This window comes from Pseudoliparis swirei, chromosome 12, assembly GCF_029220125.1.
Source record: "Pseudoliparis swirei isolate HS2019 ecotype Mariana Trench chromosome 12, NWPU_hadal_v1, whole genome shotgun sequence".
Taxonomy (NCBI): domain Eukaryota; kingdom Metazoa; phylum Chordata; class Actinopteri; order Perciformes; family Liparidae; genus Pseudoliparis; species Pseudoliparis swirei.
In genome coordinates this window covers 2814457-2828255 of record NC_079399.1, presented here as the reverse complement: position 1 = coordinate 2828255, position 13799 = coordinate 2814457, and the positions used below count along the sequence as shown (strand labels likewise).

At 40.2% G+C, this 13799-nt stretch overlaps 1 protein-coding gene across 1 annotated transcript; it reads left to right on the top strand.

The window, feature by feature from the left end:
• Positions 1–4356: 4356 nt before the first annotated feature.
• Positions 4357–13267, top strand: LOC130202994 (protein starmaker-like). The gene is made up of 8 exons (XM_056428893.1): positions 4357–4686; positions 8491–8688; positions 8923–8973; positions 10086–10211; positions 10307–10333; positions 10589–10615; positions 10901–12790; positions 13071–13267. Exons 1-8 carry the CDS (start codon positions 4668–4670, stop codon positions 13265–13267), a joined length of 2535 nt encoding a protein of 844 aa, XP_056284868.1. The 5' UTR covers positions 4357–4667.
• The last annotated feature ends 532 nt before the right edge of the window (positions 13268–13799 follow it).

Here is a 13799-nt window from a genome sequence, read left to right as displayed (position 1 = left end):
TCTCTCGACATCGTGTTTCTCCCCGTGGAGTGTAGACAGCGCTGTGTACACGATGCGTGAATACGCTGGTTTTCTTCGGCCAGTAGGGGGCGCTTCGACCGCGAGCGGAAATAATCACGTCGATGTCCTCAGGCCGGGGCTTTTAAAAAAACATGAGAGGTTTGGGGCAGATTGGAGGAAGTCCAGTGGAGTTACAAGAGCGTGTTTATTGGGGGAACATGTCCCACCCGTAGGGGGCGCTATGGAGGCGATTTTTAACGGCCAAGTCCAAAAAATATCAGATGTCTATTTTCACCAAGCCTGGCAAGTGTGCACAATTTGGTGAGTTTTTTAAGTGTGGCAAGTACCCCAAATATGTGTCTTTGAATTTCAATATGAATCTAAATGTAACTTTGGCTCTCACATGTTTTTATTGAAGTGTGCAAAAAAGTAACTTTAGTGCATCAAGTTGCATAAAGTGAGTAGAAGTTGCTCTCTGGGCTTTGTTCGCCTAGTTTGAGAGAGTTAATAAAGGTTTAAATGTCACAGCAACAGAGTCCATGTGACTCCCTCCTCCTGATGCGTTCACGTGTCCTCCCTGTTTCGCGTTGAGCTGCACTCCCTCCTGCGTCAGCGGCTAAAGTGAAAGTGAAAGTTTCCCACCGACCACGAAGCGGCCGTGGTTTTGTTTCTCTGTCGGTGTGAGACGGGAATGGAGGAACAACCGGCAACCGGCTACAGGTCCATGGGGTGAGTACCTGGTGGAGGGTTCGACTCCGTGTTTCCGGTCTCGTGCTCTTTCAGGCCTCGGAGGTAACTTTCTCTGGTGTCTCGTGGGCTCGTTCCAGCCCTCTTAGAGCAGAGATCAAAGAGCGGCGCGGCTCAGCCTTATTGAAGTCGCTTTGGCTAAAAGCGTCTGCTAAATGTAATGTAATGTAATGTAATGTTGAGCTTCTTGACCTTATTGCGTCTTCTTGAATAAACTTTGTTGACTTCCGGTTCCTCCGTTTCTCTGTTTCCTCCTCAGAGACGTTGAGCAGGACGTCATGACTGGTGAGAGAACCTGTTGGCTTTTCTTTTCATGTATTATTATTTAAATAAAATGAATTTATTCAGTGGTAGAATTTAAATAAGTACATTTACTCAAGTACAAACTCAAGGTGATGTAACTAACTACTGTAGCCGAGGGTTGTTATATACTTTATAATAGTAATAAAATATCAACACAAAGCTCCGTGGTCTGCCACCACTTTTTTCTTTTTCCTTCAAAATAAAAGCTCCAGACACATATACCCAAAACACTGCTTCCTACAGAGCTGTTAAAGTAACTCGATATAATAGCATACACTACATTTCTCTGTTAATACTTACATATCTTTATTTAAGTAAGATTTTTAATGAAGGACTTTTACTTCTTTGATTATTTTTACAGTGTGGTGTTGGTACTTTTACTTAAAGGAACAGTAGCATCTAGATGCCACCAAATCATGCGCACTGCGCCTTTAAGAAAAGGATCTGAGCTGTTTCGCATTATTACATGTGATAGATAGTTAACTAAATTCAGTTTATTACATTCGGTTTCATTTAAAGCTGCTCTTGCCAACTGGACCTCATGTGTCTGATAATGACGGAGAGGTCGAAACGCTTGGTAAATTATAATAATTTATTGATGATTTAAATAGAGAATAACAAACAAAAAAAACCATTTAAAATAATGAATAATAAAGTGCCTCACGCAGCAACACAAGTGACCATTTTAAACATTTTCAAACAACACTTATTTAGTGGCACACGTGTATTTTCATGTAATTTTACTCATTGTTCCTTTCGTAATGCATGTGTTATTAATGGCTGGTATTTGTCATGTGATTTGCCTTTTAAGTTTCTTTTTTGACTACATTCTCAAATAAACTATGTCAATCTCAATCATGCATCAAACACTTTTCTCCGTCTTTAGTGTCGGGGAAGAAATTCTTCGTCCACGTGGCGGGAAAAACCAACGATGCTCATCAAGAGATGGTTAAAAAACTTCGAGGCATCGGCAGAAACCAGGTGTCTTCTTTTGAAGAAAGTGACTTCCTGGTGGTTTTCTGTCCCGTCGTCTCACGAGTTGGAACGGACATCAACGCGGCCTTGAAGGGGATTCCAGGTAGGAGGAGACGAGTCAACTGGACTCAGTGAAGTGTGACCAACGAGTCGAAGAGTTCCTCCCAAACAGACGTCAGAGACCAGCTGGACCGTCACATTGTTTCTGACTCGTGTGGTTGTTGCTCTCCGTGCTTACAGGTGATAAACCAATAATCCTGGTGGTGATGCATCACACCTACGACCCTGAACGCATCGTAGCTCCGAGCAGGAGACAGGTGAACGACCTGAACGTCCGGCTCACCGTGGACTGCCTGTTCCACGAGGGCAGCCTCCTGGGCTGTGACCTCAACCGTGAGGCGTGGGCCGAGGTCCAGAAGGTTCTTGGATCTTCCCGTTCAGCGGTAACGACTCTTCTCACTGACCTCGTACGACCTCCACACATTCAGTGCAGAGTGAGCTGGTTCTGTGAGGGCGGCGAGGGAGTCCTCCCTGTGGTCCACCTCTGGTGAGATGCAGGTACTCAGGTTCCTTTGTTTCTTTCTTTCAGGTTCCCCGCCGGAGAGAAAGCCCAAAACGTCCAGCGGTAACGACTTTTTAATGCTTTATGTGTTAAAGCTGCATTCTCTCTCCTGACCACCAGGGGGCGACTCCTCTGGTTGTATATAAGTCTATGCTTCATGTGTTAAAGCTGCATTCTCTCTCCTGACCACCAGGGGGGCGACTCCTCTGGTTGTATAGAAGTCTATATAGTGACTCTACTTCTCTTGATGTATTCCCTCAGTAAACATTGTAAACATGAGTTTATGTCTCAGTCTCTAGTTTCAAGTCTTCTTCTATACAGCATGATGTCATCATTTATACTTTATGGTCATCTAGAGTCAACACACTATAAAGCAGGGGGCACTTTAAGGGGCGGGGCTACAGGGTGATTGACAGGTCTCTTCATTTGTAGTTTCTCTCGTCTACTGATGTCAGATGTTAAGATGTGAATGAGCCCCGATGACTCGTCTGTTTTTCTTAATTTCAGGAGAAGTCGTGGTGGCAGTGCTGCTGGTGTTGGATCTGACGTTGATCTTTGAGAGGAGGCGGAGCTAGTGGAGGGGGCGGAGCTAGTGGATATCTTTGTGACAGCCCCTCCTTGTTGAAGAGAACCGGAAGAAGATCTGAGAGGGCTGACGCCGACCACAGGACCGGAGGTTATTAATATGACATTAATAACAGAAATATGCATCTAATGTCATTTCTGTTGTGAAGTCTGATAAAGATGATTTAGATTTGATTGCACTAATATTTTATCTGCTATATCAATAACTATATATATATCAATACATGTTGAACAAGATGGAAGGAGAACAGACCTGCAGACACACACATTGAACACGTGTCTGGATGAGGAACAGATGCAAGTCAAGAGTCAACATGAAGGGAAATTAAGATTTAAAATATAACAGACAGACAGCCGTTAGTCTCCAGATGATCCTAAAGCGATGACGTCATCATCAATATGTACGTTTAACATGTTGTAGTGGCTCTGATTGATCCTCTGGTCCAACACGTTGTGTTGCTTCTTCATGTTTAAATGTGTAGTCAAATGATTTAACATTTAAGATCAAAACCTTCCTGTAACATATCGATTTATTTGTGTTATTAATAAACATATAAAGATGACATGTTGTTCCTTCATGAGGAATAAATAAAGTGATTCTTTCATTTGGATAAACATGAACATGTGTGTAGAGGTGTGTACATGTGTGTGTGTAAAGGTGTGTGTGTGTAAAGTCTCTCTGTCACTTGATGACAGCTCTGCACTAAGCAGTGCAGTCTGGAGGAGGGGGTTTAGTTAACTGTATGTGTTGTGTGCACGATTGTGTGAGTGTTTGTGTGTGTCTGCGATTGTGTTAGTGTGTTGTGTAAGTGAGTTGTGTGTGTGCATGTGAGTGTGGTGTGAGTGTGTGTGCATGTGTGTGTGTGTGTGTGTTAAGGTCACGCCTCTGGCCTAAAAAGGCGAGGCAGAATACCAGCGGGCTGCTCTAAGAATAACTCGCTGCAGCTCAGCGTCTCTTCACCTCCTCACTCTCTCACTCCCCTCCAGACGTATCAATACAAACCAAAGATCAATACGATCGATCGGTGAGCGCCGAGGTCACGTGACCCGCAGCAACACGACTGCAGGGGTCAAGCTCCCCGATACTCTCTTCATCGTCCCTATGGGCGATCTAATTCTGTCAGAGCCAGTATAGGGGGGGGGGGGGGGGGTCCTCTTTCTACCACCACAGCACCAACCAGGCAAAGGGCAGAGGACCACCTGAATGACTCGGTCTGCGGCCTCCTCCACTGGACCTCTTCTCTCTGGGACCCGTGAAGACCAGAGCAGAGGAATGAGAACAGAGCGTCACCACGGGTTATTTGGGGTTTTTTCTTCTTCTTTTTGTTCCTCTTCACCCCTCGTTCACTCGTTCACTTGTTCACTCGTTCATTCATTCACCGTTTTCCGGAGTGGAATTTAAACCCTGGGATTATAACCGCACCGAGGAGTTTGAGGATCTTTAATATTTGCCTTAATGGAGACTTGATGCACACGGAGGATTCACTGTGACGCTATGACTGAAGCAGTAGAAGGTAAAGTATGATCACATGAGGTGTTTATATATTTATGTTTGTATATAAATAAAGCTCTCTGGGTTTTGTTGTGCCGTCTGGAGTGTTGGGGAATGTCATGATTTGAAGGATCTATAAATATGTCCTATCGTGTATCTGTCGTCTATTTGTGATGCAGCTTTAAGAGCCGTGACGTCAGGCGGCAGGAACACCGTATGCAACTGAGTTATAACTGGGTTATAACTAGTTTATAACTTGTTTATAGCTGGGTTATAACTGGGTTATACCTGGCTTTATAACTGGGTTATAACTGGGTTATAACTGGTTTATTAACTAGTTGATAACTGGGTTATAATTGGGTTATAACTGGGTTATAATTGGGTTATAATTGGCTTTATAATTATCTTATAACTGGCTTGTAACTGGGTTATAACTGGATTATTAACTAGTTTATAACTGGGCTATAACTGTCTTAATAACTGTCTTTATAACTATCTTATAACTGGTTTATTAACTGGTTTATGAACTGGTTTATAGCTGATTTATAACTTATAACTTGTATCCACTTCCTGTTGTCCACTTCATGTTGTTAACTTCCTGTTATCCACTTCCTGTTGTCCATGTCCTGTTATCCACTTCATGTTGTCCACTTCCTGTTGTCCACTTCCTGTTGTCCACTTCCTGTTATCAACTTCATAGTGTTCACTTCCTGTTATCCCATTCATTCTGTCCATTTCCTGTTGTTCATTCATAGTGTTCACATTCTGTTATCAATTTCCTTGTTATCCACTTCCTGTTATCTACTTCCTGTTGTCCACTTAATGTGGTCCACTTCCTGGTGTCCACTTCCTATTATCACGTCATGTTGTTCACTTCCGGTTGTCCACTTCCTGTTGTCCACTTCCTCCCGCTCTGTGATGCGTGGACACATTAATCAGTGATAACGTCCGATGAGTCGATTCTAGGACAATCTGGACAAGGTTCTTATTCTTTATTGTTTAAGTGGATTTCTTTTGGCACCTGATGTCAAAGGGGACAGGAAACCTCTGGGTCAAGGAGTCAAGGGGTCAAGAGGTCAAGAGATCAAGTGGTCAAGGGGTCAAGGGGTCAGTAGCCTATAGAAGACAGATGAAGAGCTTGTGTCATGAGCTGGTCTGCTGGTTGATCTCCTGGAGCAGCGATGGAGGAACATTATGAAACAAGTCAAAGCATAACGTTCATTTAAGGTCAACATTAGATGAATAAAGACATCTTTAGGCCACACCCATCATATTCTGTTTATTTACATATAAAAAGTAACTTCTTCTTTTCTTGCTTCTGTACCAACTGGTTCAAATATACCAACCATCACTTTATTGTTCATGGTGAAAGATTCTGCTATTCCCAAAACAGCTGTTGGAGTCCACAAGGCACATGTGGGACTCTGAGACTGGTGTGTGTGTGTATGTGTGTGTGTGAGTGTGTGTGTGTGTGTGTGTAGAGTCAGCAGTAATAGAGAAACCGGGAGCTGAAGGGAGTGAACAGGTGGCCTGATCTCCTCTAACTGACACACTGGTTTTAACTGGGAACATTAATCCCATTACGATGTGGTCCTGGTCCTGGTCCTGGTCCTAGTTCTGGTCCTAGTCCTGGTCCTAGTTCTGGTCCTAGTCCTGGTCCTAGTTCTGGTCCTGGTCCTGGTCCTAGTTCTGGTCCTAGTTCTGGTCCTGGTCCTGGTCCTAGTTCTGGTCCTAGTTCTGGTCCTGGTCCTGGTACTGGTCCAGTGGTCTCTTACGTTATCATCTTGAACCTTGAATCTCATTTAAAATGCGTGTAATAACAACAAGAAGACCGGGAGAGTCAGGAATGTAACATTTGACCTTTTGACCTCAGAGGCTCCGCCCACTTCCTGCACGCTTCTAAGGATTGACACGCCCCCTTTCCTAATAAACCAATTAAATTAGACAAACAGCTGGATGTTACTATGCAGAGCACTGAATTGACTGCAGTCATCATTATTTACTTTATGTTGATTTAAGTTGATCATTCGTAATAAAATATGTATAATATTAAATAAATTAACAATAGCTTGACTCACTTATATTTTTACTTTTATAAATGTTTTATATTTAGACATTTTGAGCATTCAATTATCAGAAATTCCTTGATAACAAGAGGTTCATGACGGCTTTATGATTTGTTTGATTTATGATTAAACTTTATAAATAAGCATCATTACACCAATAATAAATGTAATAATAATATTTATTAATAGAATAATAATGTCAGAATATTTGCACAGAGCTAAATTTAGAAAATTAATATCAAAATACGGCGGAATAAAAAAAATTATGGGGCTATGCTTTCTAATACATATAATAGATATACTGTATATAAGAACAAGAATATATATATTATCAAATATATAAATATATATTTTTGATATATGTATATATATATATATATTTGATAATATATATATATATATTTGTTAGTATATATATTTGTTAATATATATATATATGTTTTTTTGATTTTATATATACAGGACTGTCTCAGAAAATTAGAATATTGTGATGAAGTTCTTTATTTTCTGTAATGCAATTAAAAAAACAAAAATGTCATGCATTCTGGATTCATTACAAATCAACTGAAATATTGCAAGCCTTTTATTCTGATTTATTGCTGATTATGGCTTACAGCTTAAGAAAACTCAAATATCCTATCTCTAAATATTAGAATATCATGAAAAAGTATACTAGTAGGGTATTAAACAAATCACTTGAATTGTCTAATTAACTCGAAACACCTGCAAGGGTTTCCTGAGCCTTGACAAACACTCAGCTGTTATAAATCTTTTTTTTTACTTGGTCTGAGGAAATATTAAAATTTTATGAGATAGGATTTTAGAGTTTTCTTAAGCTGTAAGCTATAATCAGCAATATTAAAAGAATAAAAGGCTTGCAATATTTCAGTTGATTTGTAATGAATCCAGAATGCATGACATTTTTGTTTTTTTAATTGCATTACAGAAAATAAAGAACTTTATCACAATATTCTAATTTTCTGAGACAGTCCTGTATATATACTTGATAATATATATTTATATTTTTAAATCATATATATATATATGTTATCAAATATATACAGGACTGTCTCAGAAAATTAGAATATTGTGATAAAGTTCTTTATTTTCTGTAATGCAATTAAAAAAACAAAAATGTCATGCATTCTGGATTCATTACAAATCAACTGAAATATTGCAAGCCTTTTATTCTTTTAATATTGCTGATTATGGCTTACAGCTTAAGAAAACTCTAAAATCCTATATCATAAAATTTTAATATTTCCTCAGACCAAGTAAAAAATTTTTTTATAACAGCTGAGTGTTTGTCAAGGCTCAGGAAACCCTTGCAGGTGTTTCGAGTTAATTAGACAATTCAAGTGATTTGCTTAATACCCTACTAGTATACTTTTTCATGATATTCTAATATTTAGAGATAGGATATTTGAGTTTTCTTAAGCTGTAAGCCATAATCAGCAATATTAAAAGAATAAAAGGCTTGCAATATTTCAGTTGATTTGTAATGAATCCAGAATGCATGACATTTTTGTTTTTTAAATTGCATTACAGAAAATAAAGAACTTCATCACAATATTCTAATTTTCTGAGACAGTCCTGTATATATATAATAATATATATTTGATAATATATATATATAGATATATTTGATAATATTAGTAAAAATGCATTAATATTAATATGAATGTGTTGAGCATGTATAAACCGTTATGAATAATAAATAAAACCCTTCATGTTTTATGAACCGTGTCTCCGGCCCTCAGCGCGGTCGTCCACCACCACCATGGTGATCGACGGCCGGAGCCTGGACGGCGCCCGCGGGCCCAAGAAGTCGCTGTCGGACGACCTCCACACGACTTTCAGCTCGCCGCTGGCCTGGATCCTGGTCCTGGCTCTGGTGCTCACCTGGTCCTGTGTCTTCGTCATCATGTTCGACCTGGTGGACTACAAGACCGTGTCAGGTGAGGCGGAGTTACACATTACTATATGTATTTATATATATAATATAGAAATATATATATATATATATATATATATATATAGAAACCTCATTAATTTCCCCTCATTAATTTCTCCTCATTAATTTCTCCTCATTAATGTCTCCTGTTACTACATTTTCTCTAACGTCTGACTCCTCCTCTTTTTCCTTCATGAACTAATCACACTCATGGCCGCTGTGTTTCTTCTCCAATCAGGTCCCTCGCCTCCTGTCGTCAGGAAGGTTTTTAAGGATTCAGGCCGGAGAGGCAAGAGACCTCATCTGCTACTAACCTCCTCCTCCTCCTCCTCCTCCTCCTAATTCTTCTTCTTCTCCTCCTCCTCCTTTTTCTCCTACTCTTTCTTCTTCTTCTCCTCCTCCTCCTTTTTCTCCTACTCTTTCTTCTTCTTCTCCTCCTCCTCCTTTTTCTCCTGCTCTTTCTTCTTCTTCTTCTTCTTCTTCTTCTTCTTCTTCTTCTCCTCCTCCTCCTCCTCCTCCTCCTCCTCCTCCTCCTCCTCAGACCAGGAGCTCTGTCATTGACCTCACGGTGTCAGAAGGTTTAATACTGACCGTCTCACTTGTGTGGAAGAAATATTTCTCTATATTTTAATTTCTTTGCATGTTTATTTTAAAAATTTTATGTCGACTATATCGGCTGTAAAAAAATAAATATTTATTTAATTTAATGAATGTATTATGTTTTTGCATCAGGTGAGATTGATTTAGCAACGCGGTGCTGGCAAAAAATAGAAATAAATCAATCTCATCCCAAATTTTATATTTATGTAGCATGTTTATTTATTAATTTTATGTACACAACTATATTGGGTGTAAAAAAAAAAGTTCAGAAATTATTTTTGTTAATATTTTATTTATTATTTTTGCTGCAGGTGAGATTGATTTATAAATGATTTTGATAAATATAACAATTCAATCTCATCTGAAATGTTTGCTTCTCTTTCAACGTGGTTCATTTCCATGTGGTTTCGGTTTCACGTCTAAACAAGGAGAACCGTATTCATTCTTTCCTCTCTTCCTGATGGAAAATGAACCACGTTTCAAAAGCACTGGGAACACTGGGAACACTGGTCCTCCTTCATCACACTGGGAGACTCACAGGTTGTTTAATATAAAGCAAATTAAAATAATAAACTTCAACGTGATGAGAGTAATAGCCCCGAGGGGAGGGCCCTGATGGAAGAGGATCACTGTGACTGGTTAAACTGGGAGCTGGGCGACGCCCCCTCTCATCCACACTGACCCATTCATAAAACCGCTGTGGCCCCGCCCCCAGTTTAACCCTTTGGCTCCTGAGCTCATGTGTTCTGCCGTTTGAGTGACAGTTCAGACCCTCTCACTAACTGCCCCCCCCCCCCCCAGGAGGCCTCAGCAGGGTGGGCTCGGACCCCGTCGGGGCGGTGAACGACGCCGTTGAGGAATCCACCAACGCCATCGCCGCCATGTTGAAGTTCTTCTCCGACCTGGTCGCCCCCGATGAAGACGAAGGTGAGGCCTTCAGGTGCACGTGGCGGAGAAGCGGCGCGGCGCACGCGTATTCCTATTTTTATTCAGTCTTTGAACTCCTCTCTCCTCTCTTCTAGGGAATCTCTACGCGGTGAGGAAGAAAGGTGGGTGCTGATTGGACCTTTTTTTCCCGACGTTTTGCATTTCCTGTTCAGGATCATCTAAAGCTGCGTGCTCATTGGCTGCCAGCCTGATGAGCGTCTCATAAGAAGCGTGTTCCTCAATTATTGTTTCCAATGAGCTAATAAACTAAAATGCTACTTTAAGTGAATTAGCATCCACATGCTAACATGCTAGCATCCGGTTAAATCTGTATTTTGGGTTATTTTCTAAATTCCTTTTTTCTTTTTTTGTTCCAGGAGAATTTCTCCCGTCTCGAAGTAAAGGTAGGACGCCCCGTGAGCCTCGAGCGGCGCCTTTACTAGAGGAAGGGATTATTATGACAACTATAATTTTTATAATAAGAATAATATAATGGTTATTTTTATTAATAATAATAATAATAATAATGTTTATAATAATAATTGTTATAATAATAAAATAATTGTTATATTATTATTATTAATAATAATATTTTATATTAATGATATTTTTCTAATAAAAATATATTTTTTATAATAACAATAATTATTATAATAATTGTTATAATAATAACATGCATGCTTCTGCAGTTATAGGGATGCAAGTAAAGGCCACACCACCAGTGATTGAAGTTGTGGAGGAGGAAGAAGAAGAAGAGGAGGAAGACGAGGAGGGAGGAGAAGGAGACACAATGGAGGCTGCTGTGGAGGAGGAGGAGGAGGAGGAGGAGGGAGAGGAGGAGGATGAATATGATGATGATGAGGAAGAGGAGTATGATGAGGAGTATAAACAATATTATGAGGAGGAGCAAGCTGAAGGAGAGGAGGAAGAGAATGAGGTAGAGGAATTTGAGGATGAGGAAGAAGAAGAAGAAGAGGAGGAGGAGGGAGAGGAGGAAGAGGAGGAGGGAGAGGAGGAAGAGGAAGAAGAGGAGGGAGCAGAAGCTGCAGAAAAGGAGGAGGAGGATGAGGAAGAGGCAGCTCTATTTGAGGGAGAGGAGGAGGAAGAAAAAGAAGAAGAGGAGGGAGCAGAAGCTGCAGACAAGGAGGATGAAGAGGAGGAAGAGGCAGATGAATTTGAGGAGGAGGAGGAAGAGGGAGAAGTAGAAGGTTCAAGAGAGGAAGAGGGAGTTAAATCCGATGCTGCCGAAGAGGAGGAGAAGGAGGAGGAAGAGGAGGAGGAGGAGAAAGAGGAGGAGGATGAGGGGAAGGAGGAGGAGGAGGAAGAGTTGGAGGAAGAGTTGGAGGCGGCTGTTGAGGTGGAGCAGGATGAGGATGAAGACGAGGAAGATGAGGAGGAACCGGAAGCAGCTGCAGCTGAAATTGATGAAGATGATGAAGAAAACGTGAAAGAGGCCGACAAAGAGGAAGAGGACGATAATGAGGAAGAAGAGAAGACAGAAGCTGCTGATGAAGATGATGATGATCAAGATGATGATGATGTTTCTCCCAAACCCATCTCCACTTCCGAGGATGAAGAGTCTGGCGCTCCCGTTGACGCCAAAGACAGCGACGAAGACGACGCCCCGCCCGTCAACGGGAGAGATGAAGACGAAGACGACGAAGATGAAGATACAGGTGACGATGCATTCACTGACAGCTCAGACGTCAGTGCATCGGCACTTCTCTCCAGCGACGAAGAGGAGGGCGAGAGGGACGCCGAAGACGCCGAAGACGATGAAGACGACAAATTAGCCGAGGGCGTCGCAACATCCGACAGCGACGGCGTCGCCGACGACGACGAAGAGGATGAGGATGAGGAGCTCCATCTTCCTCCTGTCGATGCAGCCAATGAGGATGACGAAGATGACGAAGATCATAAACTCCCCGAAGAGGAAGGCCTTCCCCCTTTACCTGTGGCGGAGGGGGAGGACGACTTTGATGATGATGATGATGAACACATGGACGAGGACATCAAAATCGCCCAAGACGGCGATGATAATGATGATGATGATGAAGATCTGGACCAATCAGACGAGGACATCTCCGTCGCCTCCTCCGAGCACTTTGCAGACGATGAAGACGATGAGGAAGACGGTGACCTCGGAGACCTCGACCTCGACGGAGACGTCGACAAACACGATGACGTCATCGAAGAACACGTCCATGACGACGATGATGATGGTGACGATGAGGAAGAGGAGGGGCAACTGCCCACCTTCGAGAGCACAGACAGCGGCGTCTTGGGCGATGACGATGAAGACGAGGAGACCGTCTTCAGCGACGAGACCTCCTACGACACAACCGATGATGACGAGGATAAAGATGATGAAGATGTCGATGATGAAGATATCGATGATGACGATATTGATGTCGGCTCATTTGAGTTTAACTTAGAAGAAGAAAAAGAAAAATTCGTTGATGCTCCAAAAGACGGCGATGATGATGATGATGATGATGAAGATGAAGTCACATCAGAGTCCCTCGGTAGCGAAGATGAAGAAAACGATGATGATGAAGATGATGATGTCTCGCTTGCAGGTATAGTCCAGAACTATTTTTTAAATTATAATTTCACAATTTGAGAATCCTAGCTTCTGATTGGCTGCCAGGTGTCCATTCAAATTAACTTTATTGACATCAAACAAAGATAATGTCAACAGTCAATAATTTATCAATATTAATATCAAAGAAATAATATTTATTTTTATTATGTTTTTTTAATTGATATTTTATTAGATATACATGTTAAAAAAAAATTACTTTTTTTTATGTGGCTTTTAAACTAAATTTAAAAAGAGATATTAATGAATTGTTACAGCCGCCGCTGCAGCAGCGCTCACTGTCCAGGAGGGGGCGGTAAAGACTGAGGCAGGCGAGGAGGAGGAAGACAATGAGGATGAAGATGACGATGAGGACGACAATGAGGACGACACACAGGCTTCTGAGGAGGCTGAAGCAGAAACAACAGGCGAGTCATTTAAACCCTTATGTTTTAGAGACATGACGTCATTTTAGCTCAAGTAAAATAATATAAAAAATATATAAAAATATGTATTATAATAATAGATATATAAATATATAATTTAATTTTATATTTAAATATACAAAATATATTATAATAATATTTATACAAATATATATAAAAAAACATAAAAATAATATTTATATTTGAATATCTAAATAAATATTATAATATTATAATATAAATAAAAAATATAATAATAATATTTATATTGAAATATATATATAAATATATATATTTAAATATATGTATAAGTATATATTACAATTATATACAAAAAATATACATTGAACAAATATATTATAATAATATTTAAATATATATATAACAAATATATAATAATAATATTTATATTTAAATATATTTAAATATAAATAAAGCCAATATATTTTTTAGTGCATTTATTAAAAGATGTAAAAATAGAAAGATACAAATATGGGCCCGCTTATCTCCATTACTCCATATTATAATTATTTTTTATTATTCGCCCTCAGTCACCAGTCGGCCTGCTGCTCCCAAGGTAGA